This window comes from Mya arenaria, chromosome 12, assembly GCF_026914265.1.
Source record: "Mya arenaria isolate MELC-2E11 chromosome 12, ASM2691426v1".
Lineage (NCBI taxonomy): Eukaryota > Metazoa > Mollusca > Bivalvia > Myida > Myidae > Mya > Mya arenaria.
The window spans coordinates 31400812-31415596 of record NC_069133.1 but is presented as its reverse complement, the minus strand read 5'-3'; the positions used below and the strand labels follow the sequence as shown (position 1 = coordinate 31415596).

The 14785-nt window shown below is 38.9% G+C and overlaps 2 protein-coding genes across 10 annotated transcripts in view; both read left to right on the top strand.

The window, feature by feature from the left end:
* Positions 1 to 1433: 1433 nt before the first annotated feature.
* LOC128210600 (mucin-2-like) lies at positions 1434 to 10227 on the top strand. The gene is made up of 4 exons (XM_052914951.1): positions 1434 to 1498; positions 6691 to 7718; positions 7986 to 9158; positions 9545 to 10227. The coding sequence occupies exons 1-4, from the start codon at positions 1434 to 1436 to the stop codon at positions 10225 to 10227; spliced, it is 2949 nt and encodes a 982-aa protein (XP_052770911.1).
* A 400-nt stretch (positions 10228 to 10627) lies between these two features.
* LOC128211651 (5-hydroxytryptamine receptor 4-like) overlaps positions 10628 to 14785 on the top strand; it is a 110896-nt gene continuing 106738 nt past the window's right edge. For all 9 annotated transcript variants that reach the window (XM_052916650.1, XM_052916649.1, XM_052916655.1 and 6 more), the window contains exon 1: positions 10628 to 10765. The gene's annotated coding sequence lies outside the window, so the exon portion shown is untranslated. The remainder of the gene's footprint in view (positions 10766 to 14785) is intronic.

The window sequence follows — 14785 nt, the reverse complement described above, 5'->3', positions numbered from 1 at the left end:
TATGAAAGTGGTCAAACGGGTATATTTATATTTAACTAACAGTTTCATTGGCTCTCCTATTTTTATCTCACCGCCCTTACTAATTTCCTTCATTATGGCTATCACTTGTTTTCTAGAAGTCGGACTGCGAGGTCCGCTTCTCCTTCAAAGTCATTTCTATATTGTTACAAAACTTTATAGTTTATATATTCATATTTAGTAGTGTACTGTTTCACAGTCTGGTGAGTGTATTTCTTTATTACATTCATATTAGTATTTATTTGTATTTAATCCGAAAAGCTGTAATTAGAGATAACCTGCTTAATTGTATTTACTGAATTTCATAAAGGGCGTGGCACTTGCTTTTATCTTGTATGTTTTGTATTGTGTCTTATAAATGTTTATTGTTTCTGTCATAATGTTATTATATTTATAGGTTTTTTCTATACGACCATTGAGAAATAAATATATCGAATCCTGAGAAGTGTTGGGTCGAAGTACTATATCCGCCCTTCTACATAAGTGGCAGATTTCAAATCTAGGCATTTAAGGCTCACCAGGGGCTTAGCACCGTACAGATAATACAGTCGGGCTAGTCCGTGTCCTAATGCAAGGATCATTTATAGTAACTTTATCGTTATGCATTATCTTTTTCAATTGTTAATTTTAACCTACGAGAAAATACTGTAATTTACACTTATCTGAAAAATGTGTAGTCAATGACAGAGAATAATAAGTGGCAGATTTCAAATCTAGGCATTTAAGGCTCACCAGGGGCTTAGCACCGTACAGATAATACAGCCGGGCTAGCTCCGTGTCCTAATGCCAGGATCATTTATAGTAACTTTATCTTGTTGAAAAGTTTAATTCTTGACTAGTCCAAATAAACAGCAACTTCAGAGTCTTTGACAACTTTTGCTTTGGCGATTCTTCATGTCCACATCCAACTTGTTCTCCTAGCCAAGAATGGCATTTCAAGCACTAAGTTTATTTAGTTGGAATGAGTTTACATAGAATAATTTTTTACCATTTTTGATATGGCACGTCCCGTAGAACACGTCTATATTTTTTGACTTGATGTATATTGAGCTTCAAGATGACGCGCATCAGCTAGATAGTTCCAAAATGGCAATGCTATGTTGACAGAAGCTGATCGGAATAATTGTTTAATAAAACAATTGTGTAATTAGACACAGTTGTGTGATTAAACAATGATATTGGCTCAAGATAAATTATGTGTAATTTTTGTGTTTCTATTTTGCAATGCAGTGTTTAATATTGAAGTGTAACAGTTGAAGAAAATATTTTACAATGGTAAGAATCAGATCAACATGGCATAAAGTGAACCAAATTATGCACTGGTCAGTCAATTCTTACCACGCCCCCCCCCCCCCCCCAGATCCGGGGAATAGCGGGACTTTGACTGTCAGTACAGCCAACCCCGGCTGAAATCCATGCCATATGGAGACGAACAGTTGGTAAAATCCCCGCCAAGGCCCCTGCAACCCGGGGACTCTAGGTAAGGCCAATTCCCCGCTATATTTAAAGCAGACAAAACCACTGCATTAACCCGGCACTGCGGGGCCACCTGAACGGCAAACAAACGACCCATTTCCCCGGCTATTCCCGGTATATCCCCGGACCTGGGGTGGCCGTGGTTACAATTGACTGGTGCATTAATATCACAATTTTAAAGAAATACCCTACAGTACACTGTTATATATGTTTTATGCAGAAAGATGACAACTGTGACGCAGATTGCAAGTTGTTTCGAGTTATTATCATTAATTTTCACATCAATATTTGCAACAATTTTTAACATCTACTAATGGCACGAAGCAAAACGACGTTATTGTTTTTTGGATTTTCACTAAGTTCGTATTTCCGTGTTTTACTGCAATTTTACTTTTAGTAATTGGTGACCTTTCACCAGATGTATTTCAGTCATTAATGGTATTACGTTAAATTAAGCCAATATGACCACAAGGTGATGATGTTATTCACTTAATTATTCTTATTTCTCCTTTTTGCACTAACAATCCATTGTAAAACTCTAGTTTGATGCTTTAAATCCCATTTGACATCGGAAATTCCACGGACATGTGTTGATTCGTCCGCAATCTTGGGTAAACCGGGTCATTTTGGGTCATGTCATTAACACATCATATTTTGATGATTCTACTTTAAGAGTCTACAATATGATATATATTTTTAAATATTTCGATAGTTCAAAGTATTAAATTAATTCTGTTTAGCAACAATGTACTTCAGCATTCAGTTCGAAACATTTTTAGTTAGAACTACTGCGTCTGGCGTATGGATATATTTAAATGTAAGGTGATTTGGAGGATATTAAGGAAAATGTAACTAAGCGAGTTAGTGATTTAAAGAGGTCGTATTTGCGCATTGATATATCACTCTGTTTATGCGTTCACGCTGCATATGATCAACATAATTCTAAGTTTGATACCTTTTGTACTTTTGTTTACATATCATTTGAAATTATGCACCAACAATAAAATCCATCTTCGTATTGAAAACATCAAATACCGAACTATTTCCATCGCCGTTTGTTGTAAGCCCTGAATGAGAATTTTGGTATGTAGTTTCGACGGCTGATGTGCCTACTTAGGACAGGTGCCCTGAGGGGCACCGTCCAAAAACTACAAATGAACTACACTAGCAAGTTGTAGGTTCACATAAGGTATAATAAGCTAACCTTGGGCCATGCCGCTAATGGCAAGATACTGTGGTAAGTCATTGACTGTTGTCATTCATGCATCGTGCGTCGTCCGTTGTGCGTCTCCCTTCAAACATAGACAACCATCTTGACTATATGAAAGTTGAACTCGTTGAAAAATTCGAAGACAGTCCATTGCTATTGTAATGCATGCTTCTGTAATGCAGCTATGTATCGGAGTTGCAAAATGATATAACATAAATTGCACAATTAGGACAGCGATGCAAGGAAGTTACATAGAAATTCGCTTATTTATGTCTGACGAAATGATACGTTTATGGCTACATCGATCAAAAAATGTCTTAGATTCATTGTGTCCGTATACCGCAATTGCACCCTTCTTAAGTGGACATTTTATTAGATGAGCCCTAACTATTAAATAAATCATATCCCAAATTCGACTTCGTGTAGCTTAACAGAACAGATATAACTCTGTTTCTTTAGAGAAACCTTATATGATAAGATTTAGAGGGAGCCCTACACTAAATTTGTCAATTATCGTGCCATCTTTTTGTAAATGTATACATTTCATGTTTGAATTAATGAATCTTGACAATTTGAAATGTTTTAAAACATTTCTGATGTAAGCAGTCAAACATATTAAAAATTGGAAGCCGTAAAGGAATTTAAAATGTTAGAAATTAGATGACGCATAGTTTACGAACCTCAAAACCAAAAATTTACATTTAAATGCTTGCTTCACATGCAGTTATATCATCGGAAAAAATAGTTTTAAATGGTACTTAGTGCTGTGAGAATAAATGCCGTTTTAGTATTTATTCATATTCCATCAGTGAAAATGAAGCAATGGTTTACAAATAAGCGTTTGTTATTGATAAACGTTTTCCTTTGACATTTAATTACAACTATGAGCATTGTTACGACATCCATTATCTTTACGACGAGTGTTGATCGCAGACATTGAAAACTGCGGGAGTTTGACTTGTTTACTTGTATAGTTGTTGACATTCTTGTCTTCGTTGCACGTATTATGGATCTGACTTTAAGGCCACTTTTTTTGCTTGTCAAAAAACTAGCTGTGTAAGAGGTTTTAACAATGATTTGGTGGGGTTTAAAAAAAACAAAGACAATAATTTGAAAAAAAAACTACCATACTTTTATAATTCCTCCATAATCGTATTTTACTGATGCCTATAGGAACATCAAAAGTTTAAAACCTTTCCATATGTAGATTTTTGCGAGTTACATTTTATATCCTTAAGTTGAACGTCATTGTACTAAATTAAATTATAAATGTGGCCATAGTCTGTGTGTTGAGCTTGAAATGAGCTCAGTGGTAAATTATGTGTTAATACTGATCTATCTAGAGTTTACATCCGTTACAAGATCGGTCGCTAGGTAAGTACCATCAGATTGGTTTGTTCGGTTGGATGTAAGACCATTTTAAAAGTCTCATTTACATTTACAAATAAAGAAATAAGTAATACGTTCTATCAGACTTCTTGGATCGCTTCTTTTTACCCTACAACCTGATAGCAAATGGTATGGATAACCGTGACATGGAGATATCCAGATTCAATTTTATTTCTAGACTTCGTACATAGAATGTATTTCAATTAATCCACAAGTTATGTTTGCTTACTTCAAGACTGTGGCAAAATAATGAGCTTTACAATTGTTATGTTACCATTTTGTTGCTGCGTGTTGTGTGCCGCAGGCGAGTGACCCAACAACACACGCTGAAAGTGGTAAAAGTAATACAGTGGTAACTCTGGTGTCAAGTCAAAACAAAATCCATGTCTTCCTCTATAGAACCATATGCAAAGTATCCAAAATATGTGTATACTTTTCCTGTAGACAAATCTCAGTACACCCAGAAGAGGTGCGGCATCCAAACAACGAGAAATAATATGGATGTGGAAGAAATAATGGTTTTATAAGTCTTACACTCTACATGTGTATACGGATGAAACATCTAGGACTCATTTCTAAGAAAACGTGCAAAGTATTACTTTCTGTCTAGTATTGATCTTGATAGCAAAGAAGACGGGCTTTCCGACTTTCTAGAGGAGATTGGCATTACATGCAAACTGGCCAAATTGCTGCATACGAGGCGATTCGACTGTCGGGTTGCATATATCGTTGTCGGTGAGGACCAAACTGAACTCATAGAGGACCAGGATATGTATTGCCAGATGGATCAGTGTGTCGGGAATGGCAAAAACGCTCGGATTATCGGGCAGAACAGCGGGCTAAATGACAACTTGTTTACAATGGCGTTTAATATTATAACCCGAAACGCAACTGGTGTACTGACAGGAATGCCATATTTATTTGATGTACTTTCGAAGAGGAAGGTAACAGTTGGAACATTGGCTCTATATTCACAACTTGTATATACATGTACTTGACAATGTCGATAAACACTACCAATTTCTAGTTTTAACATGTTCTTGACCGAGTTTACTGCCTTGGCACGCCGATAGGGAAAGGTGGGGTAGCCATACTTTGGCATACAGACATCGAAATCAGCATTTAACCTATTGTCAGTCAACAGCGATGGTAGAGTTGCTATCAAACTAAACTTACCTGAACAGCATTTTGTAATTGTGCAAGTTGAACGACCATGTACAAATCACCTTGTTGAGGTGTATAAACATGAAGTGGATCTCCTTACCGATGTCTACCAACAATACCAGTCGTCTCTTTATGTTATTATTATGGGTGACGTCAACACAAAACTAACTTCTTGCCGTGATGGCAAAGCTATGTTTGCCTTAAAACAATATAAAGGATAATATCCTAGAGAGTGATACATCTCAAATGTGTAAGGGTTCAGAATTTTCTATCTATACATGTGTAACAGGAAGACCGTCACTGATTGACCATATTTAAGTCGATGAAACTATACGCTCTGACATTATCTGTTCTGATAAATGAAAAGAAGCACCACTCAGAGTTTCAATACATTTACGGCACTTCTATTCGAACAAGAGAAGAATGAAAGAACCGAGAAACTTAGCGAACTTGACCAGAGAGGGTTTTGGAAGACAGTTAGGAGCTTTAAAATTTTCCCTGTATCATCTCCAGATAATTCAATAATGGTCTTCCGTCTAAGCTCAATAATCTACAACATTGCTTTTAAAAGTCGAAGATGTTCCAGGTGGGCTCGTCGCTCTGTATGAAATCCCGGTTTTCAGCTGCATAGGAAGGCCGAGTTGTTAATTAACATTCGTGTACTAAAACTGACATCGTGTTCTCCAAAAAATAATGCTAACATGTTTTTAAACACAGTTAAAACATTGTAAAGAAAGTTAATATTGTTTTTGTTATTCCTTATTACGCTTAAAGGAAACACAAAAACAAGTTTACCGAAATGTTTAACAGCTAGTTATTCTGGGCACCGACTATATTTGATATTACTTTAGAATTATTCCAACTAAGGGACTAGTTCATTAATTGCAGAACAGTGCTTTCAATATTTTCCACGTTGCATGATAAAATGTGAAGTTTAGTATGTTTTATAAAACCTTACACTTTAATTGATAATGAAACCTTAAAGTATAATAGCCCTGCTTATCATTTTGAATTTTTTGATTTTAAATATCAACTCAATCATAACAACTCGGCCAACTCCGGCAAGCTCTGAGATAGATACTGGCCGAGGTGTTCCGATTGATACCAACTTCCCCTAAAATAGATAAAGGTTACACGGTACTATTACAATATCCTTTTTGTTTCTAAACCTCCTACGCAGTAATCTCCCTTGGCGACAGCAAAAAGGCTCTTAATGTATAGTCATCTTATCCCCGTTCAATATACTCATAAGAGTTACATGTGTGCACAAAAACATATACACTATATAAAGCCAGGAATTCACATTAAATGCCGGTACAAATAAAAAGTGAATTTCATGCTATTGAAATCCATGTATTAGACCATTGACTCTATTTCTTCCGAAGAAACGTGTGTATGTTTTTGGTATAATTTAATTTGTACCGTGGGATTAGCTTGGAAAAACAGAATATCAATAATTCCGGGCTTAAACTAACTCCACGAGACACACGTCACACCACAACAGACACTCCACGAGACACACAACGTTACACCAAAACAGACACTCCACAAAACTCACAACGTTACACCACAACAGACAGTCCACGAGAAACACGGCGTCACACCACAACATACACTCCAAGAGACACACAGCGTTACACCATAACAGACACTCTGCAAAACTCACAACGTTACACCACAACGTACACTCCACAAAACTCACTACGTTACACCACAACAGACACTCCACAAAACTCACAACGTTACACCACAACAGACACTCCACAAAACTCACAACGTTACACCACAACAGACACTCCACAAAACTCACAACGTTACACCACAACAGACACTCCACAAAACTCACAACGTTACACCACAACAGACACTCCGCAAAACTCTCAACGTTACACCACAACAGACAGTCCACAAAACTCACAACGTTACACCACAACAGACACTCCGCAAAACTCACAACGTTACACCACAACAGACACTCCGCAAAACTCTCAACGTTACACCATAACAGACAGTCCACGAGACACACAACGTCACACCACATCAGACACTCCAAGAGACACACAGCGTTACACCACAACAGACACTCCAAAAGACACACAACGTTACATCACAACAGACACTCAACAAAACTCACAGCGTCACACCACAACAGACACTCTACGCGACACACAACGTTACACCACAACAGACACTCCACGAGACACACAACGTTACACCACAACAGACACTCCACGAGACAAACAACGTTACACCACAACAGACACTCCACGAGACACACAGCGTTACACCACAACAGACACTCCAAGAGACACACAACGTTACACCACAACAGACACTCCAAGAGACACACAACGTTACACCACAACAGACACTCTAAGAGACACACAGCGTTACACCACAACATACACTCCACAAAACTCACAGCGTTACACCACAACAGACACTCCACAAAACTCACAACGTTACACTACAACAGACACTCCACAAAACTAACAACGTCACACCACAACAGACACTCCACAAAACCCACAACGTTACACCACAACAGACACTCCACGAGACACACAACGTCACACCACAACAGACACTTCACAAAACTCACTACGTTACACCAAAACAGACACTCCACAAAACTCACAACGTTACACCACAACAGACAGTCCATGAGACACACAGCGTCACACCACAACAGACACTCCACAAAACTCACAACGTTACACCACAACAGACAGTCCACGAGACACACAACGTCACACCACAACAGACTCTGCAAGAGACACACAGCGTTACACCACAACAGACACTCCACAAAACTCACTACGTCACACAAAAACAGACACTGCAAGAGACACACAGCGTTACACCACAACACACACTCCACAAAACTCACAACGTCACACCACAACAGACACTCCACAAAACTCACAACGTTACACCACAACAGACACTCCACAAAACTCACTACGTTACACCACAACAGACTCTCCACAAAACACACAACGTTACACCACAACAGACACTCCACAAAACCCGCAACGTTACACCACAACAGACATTCCACAAAACTCACTACGTTACACCACAACAGACACTCCACAAAACACACAACGTTACACCACAACAGACACTCCACAAAACTCACAACGTCACACCACATCAGACACTCCACAAAACTCCCAACGTTACACCACAACAGACACTCCACAAAACTCACAACGTTACACCACAACAGACACTCCACGAGACACACAACATCACACCACAACAGACACTCCACAAAACTCACAACGTTACACCACAACAGACACTGCACAAAACTCACAACGTCACACCACAACAGACACTCCACAAAACTCACAACGTCACACCACAACAGACACTCCACAAAACTCACAACGTCACACCACAACAGACACTCCACAAAACTCACAACGTCACACCACAACAGACACTCCACGGGACACACAACGTTACACCACAACAGACACTCCACGAGACACACAACGTTACACCACAACAGACACTGCACAAAACTCACAACGTCACACCACAACAGACACTCCACAAAACTCACAACGTCACACCACAACAGACACTCCACAAAACTCACAACGTCACACCACAACAGACACTCCACGAGACACACAACGTTACACCACAACAGACACTCCACAAAACTCACAACGTCACACCACAATAGACACTCCACGAGACACACAACGTTACACCACAACAGACACTCCACAAAACTCACAACGTCACACCACAACAGACACTCCAAGGGACACACAACGTTACACCACAACAGACACTCCACGAGACACACAACGTTACACCACAACAGACACTCCACGAGACACACAGCGTCACACCACAACAGACACCCCACAAAACTCACAACGTCACACCACAACAAACACTCAACAAGACACACAGCGTCACACCACAACAAACACTCAACAAGACACACATCGTCACACCACAACAGACACTCCACAAAACTCACAACGTCACACCACAATATACACTCCACGAGACACACAACGTCACACCACAAAAGACACTCCACAAAAATCACAACGTTACACCACAACAGACACTCAAAGAGACACACAACGTCACACCACAACAAACACTCAACAAGACACACATCGTCACACCACAACAAACACTCAACAAGACACACAACGTCACACCACAACAAACACTCAATAATACACACATCGTCACACCACATATTCACTCCACGAAACACACAACGTCACTCCACAAAATATACTCCACGAGTCACACGTCACACCACAACATTCACTCCACGAGTCACACGTCAAACCACAACATTCACTCCACGAGACACACGTCACACCACAACATTCACTCCACGAGACACACGTCACACCACAACATTCACTCCACAAGACACACGTCACACCACAACATTCACTCCACGAGACACACAGCGTCACACCACAACATTCACTCCACGAGACACACGTCACACCACAACATTCACTCCACGAGACACACGTCACACCACAACATACACTCCGCGAGACACACAACGTCACACCACATTATTCACCTCACGAGACACACGTCACACCACAACATTCACTCCACGAGACACACGTCACACCACAACATTCACTCCGCGAGACACACAACGTCACACCACAACATTCACTCCACGGGACACACGTCACACCACAACATACACTCCACGAGACACACGTCACACCACAACATTCACTCCGCGAGACACACATCACACCACAACCTTCACGCCGCGAGACACACAACGTCACACCACAACATTCATTCTACGGGACACACGTCACACCACAACATACACTCCACGAGACACACGTCACACCACAACATTCACTCCGCGAGACACACGTCACACCACCACAACATACACTCCACGAGACACACATCACACCACAACATTCACGCCGCGAGACACATAACGTCACACCACAACATACACTCCACGAGACACACGTCACACCACAACATACACTCCACGAAACACACATCACACCACAACATTCACACCGCGAGACACACAACGTCACACCACAACTTGCACTCCACGAGACACACGTCACACCACAACATACACTCCACGAAACACACATCACACCACAACATTCACGCCGCGAGACACACAACGTCACACCACAACATTCACTCCACAAGACACACGTCACACCACAACATTCACTCCACGAGACACACGTCACACCACAACATTCACTCCGCGAGACACACAACGTCACACCACAACATTCACGCCGTGAGACACACAACGTCACACCACAACGTACAATTGTTAACTTCTTATATTTTTATCATATTCTCTTTCCAGATGAGCAACCGGGACCCGTTTAGGTCGTGTTTCTACGATATAATTACCAATAACGCACTTGTATAGTTCACGGAATTAAAACAACACATTTGGAGCTCGCAATTAACACAGCATCACCTGTACATATACAGGACAAGGTATGTCATAGCATTATTTGATGATACAACTACCGTAAACAGTTCAACTTCTATGATGTTCCATTACTTATAATGTGCTATGTAACAGTAAACATTCTAGTATGTTTATCTACTGATCAAGGCGTAACGCCGAAACGTTTAGATATAACAGTTAAAAACATAGTGTGTTTGTATGATTTTGAATAATCATATTATTTCTATGTATTTCTAACAGTAGAAAAAGTAAAACAATATATTGTCCTTTCTAATGACTGACGTTTTTCTTAAGTATTCCGGTAATGATTATTTATAAGTTCTTTGGAAATGATAAGCAATATGTTAAGTAAATCACACACTGACATTGGTTTAAGTGCTTATATACATAAGTTACGTGAACATGTTAATCCAGTATGGTAATGCACCAAACGTTTCTGTTATTGTAGAATTTGCGGATTAAAAGTGTATATTGTGTTCTGGAAACTGATGAAAGCAGAAATAATGAAATCTATAACTGGCTTGAATTATATCTGAAGGTGTATTTTTCATTATATAAATCATACTAACCAATTTACATATGATTACTATATTCACATAAAGTCCTTACATGTGAAACGGTCCGCTTTAGGCAGTGGATGTGCGTTCATAGTATAACATTCCATTCCGTTAGTACGTTCATAGTACGTATGTTTCCTTGGTTGGTAATATGCAAATTAGCAAAGCCCGGGCTCCGTGTGGATTGAGAATTTACTGTATATAAAGACCGGTGGACCCCTTTAAGGTCGAGTATGCTTTTCTTTGAAGGGATCTGTTGGCCTTGTTTGACGTCGCACGTTATACATACGACTTATATATATATATATATATATATGAATGACTGGTAGTAGTCATGGCTTTTAATGGTTGTTCTCATCATTTAACTTCCTGACTTAATCACGCGCAATATGAATACCCAGTATTGAAGGTCAAAACTATGAAAGTCGTTCATTTCCATCTCAGATAATTGTCGGAGGCATCCAGGCAAATTTCAAAGACTTTTAATGGACGTTGTCATCAGCATCTACTGGTATCTGTTTCTGTAGAATATCGACTTTGACCCTCTGCAGTCGCTGCTATCGTATTGGGAATTTCCGTTACTTATCCAATTCATCCTCACTCTTATTTTACCAGCGATTATACTTTATATGAGTACATGTACTTTTGCTAGCTCAATTGGTTTTAGATATATAAAGATATGTTTATCATATCTCTGTTCAATTTAGATATGTTAGTAAAAAATATGAAAACTTATCGACAGGACTAGGGAGACTTGGTAACTGTAAACTACCTTTTGTTAAATGATGAAAAGCCAGATACATTGATAAAGAAATATACGATTTACATACTTATGTTTTTCTGAATCGGAAGTGAAAAGTGCTTTCTTTTATCTTGAGGTTGGACGTTACTATGTGTATTTACACCGTTTCGAATTTTGAATCTTACGTCTAGTCTAGCTATTTACCGAATATAACGATTAAATCACTATATCGACTGTGGGTTCACTCTAGACAGAGTTTATATTTGAATTTTCGACTACCAGACTTTACCATGTATGGTTTAGTGTAGTATTGTATATATTATAAGTGTAATAGATATTCAGTGTTTGTGATAGCTTCAAAGCAAAATATCAAATAAGTTATAATAGTGCAAGCGTATTCAACATTGTGACAACTCAGATATATGACGAATTCTAATTTAAACAAATACTCAGGAACAAACACAGGATATGGACGTTTGCATACATTTAACCAAAGTCATAGTTTAACATCTTAATATGACGGGACAGATATCTCTATTTCTCACCTTGGAACTATTCTATGCATGAATGTCGGCGATTTTTGCAGCAAATTCTGTAAATTCTGCAATTAAAATGATTTTTTTTCTCGTATGCAGTGGAAACGTATTGTACCATCGGAGCACTTTCTACTGATGTTATGTCACCATGCTACTGTATGTGCTTGTTCTTTGGATGTGAATGTCCGAAAAGTGAAATTGTAAGACCTCAACAATTTTATTAGGGATACACTGCCAATCACTCGTTTTTTACACACTTTGCTTATCGCCGCGATTTTCCTTACCGCGGACGTGATCTTTTTAATCTAATTTTCACTATAAGCTGTGGATGAAGCATAATGCCCACCGCGTTAATACCTATAATTTCCCCCGCGTTCCACCGTGTCGAATCACCGCGATACGCGGCGTTGTGACTTGTCAATATACGGGAATTAAGGTATCTGTTAATTCTCTGAAGGTTTGTTTTTGTTCCCGTCCTATACATATAATACTACATGTAGTCAGTTTTATTAAACTCATAAAAACTTGACCCGTAATCTACAAATCTTGGTTCGTATTCAAAACGTTGTTTGATCCCTGGGAATTATGCTTTGCAATTGTGAAAGTATTCAGACGCTATTGTCACCTTGTTCGAAAAATACATAAATTTCGAATGCCCTTGTCAAACTTGTGTGGTTGTGAATAAAAACCAGTCAAATAAATTATTAAAAAAAACTTTTACAAACACTAAATATTCCAGCGATATAATTATCAAGTTGAGGGGATGAGATTGTTTACCCTTGCAATCGAGTAAAACATTCAGCGAGCACTGTGCAATTTACATGTACAATCTTCTGTTTGTACCACCGCTACCTGTTAAAATACCTACATAGCGTGGTAAACCGCATCGCGGCGATGCGCCGCGTGCATGTTTTCGGAAGTCGTACGCGATAGCAGCAGATGAACGCGGCGATGACGCAATCTCTCCCGCGTTGGCAACACGTTTTTTGTGGAGTTTTTTCGTTTTCGTCTTCAAGACAAATAACATACATTCCTGGTAAAGTCGATACGTTGAAGATTCAATCAGATTTCCTCGCTGATCAGTATATTTATACGGCTTTTGTTTCAACGATTTAGCAGGATTTAAGAAGCAATATAGATTCCATCATAATGACTTTTAAATTCATTTACATCAGATACTTTTTTTTGATGTGTGAATTTTTGTCATTTGAGAAAAAAGTCAATGAAATTAAGGTTTCTCTAATATTTGCTGGATACCAGTGGATTCGTATTAGGCTGAGGACATGCTAAATTTATCCAAATATGCAGTTGATATGGGTACCAAATACTCAGTGTAAAAGCCCGCCTAGTATACTAGGTATTATATTGCGCCACATTTCAGTGTGTGACATGCATATGTAATAATCCAAAGAAATGGCCAAGATCACGTGTTTTAAATGCTACCAGGGGCGGATCCAGGATTCACCGTTAGAGGGGATGTAACTTAGGGGCGTAACATTTTGACTTGCGGCCATCCCCCAGAACCGAATTTATTTGGTTTTAAGAATTGGCAGGGGGGATTTACGATTTTATGACCCCTGGATCCACTAGTGGCTACACTGGTCAAGGTAAATACATATCATTTCACCATTTTTTGAGAGATTTAATGATCAAACATTAGCAATCTGCTCAGATCCAAACACTTCTTCGGTCAAGGGTTATAAATGACTTCCAATCTGTTCATGTCAATGGCTAAACACAAACTCCTCCGCTTCCTTTTGACAATGATCTTAGCAAAACCCTCATTACATCAAGCATGAACTAAAAGTGAACAATGTTTGAATAAATTGACTGAAGAAGTGAACCCTTCGCGGATGTATTGTAGAAATATGACATTTTGACGCTTATATCTGCCAAAGACGGATTGAATATTAAAGCAAGTTCAAAATAGGTGTCTGAAATCTCCCAGATGAAAAAGAGGTTTATAATTTTGTCTTTTGGAAGCTAATTCTATGTAGTTTTAAACATTTGAAGTTATTTTGGTTCATAGTTGTGTCATTATTTACATAGTTTTGTTTGTTTTGAAATTTAGTTATTGTTCCTTAAAATTAAAAAGTCCTAGCCTGAATTAAATCCACAGTTAGTCATGATCTGCTCCTGCGGAATTCTGGACTATGAAGAAGTGGTTCTTTAAAAATGATTTTGTTTTCGCCTCAGTGCTAGAACAAATGG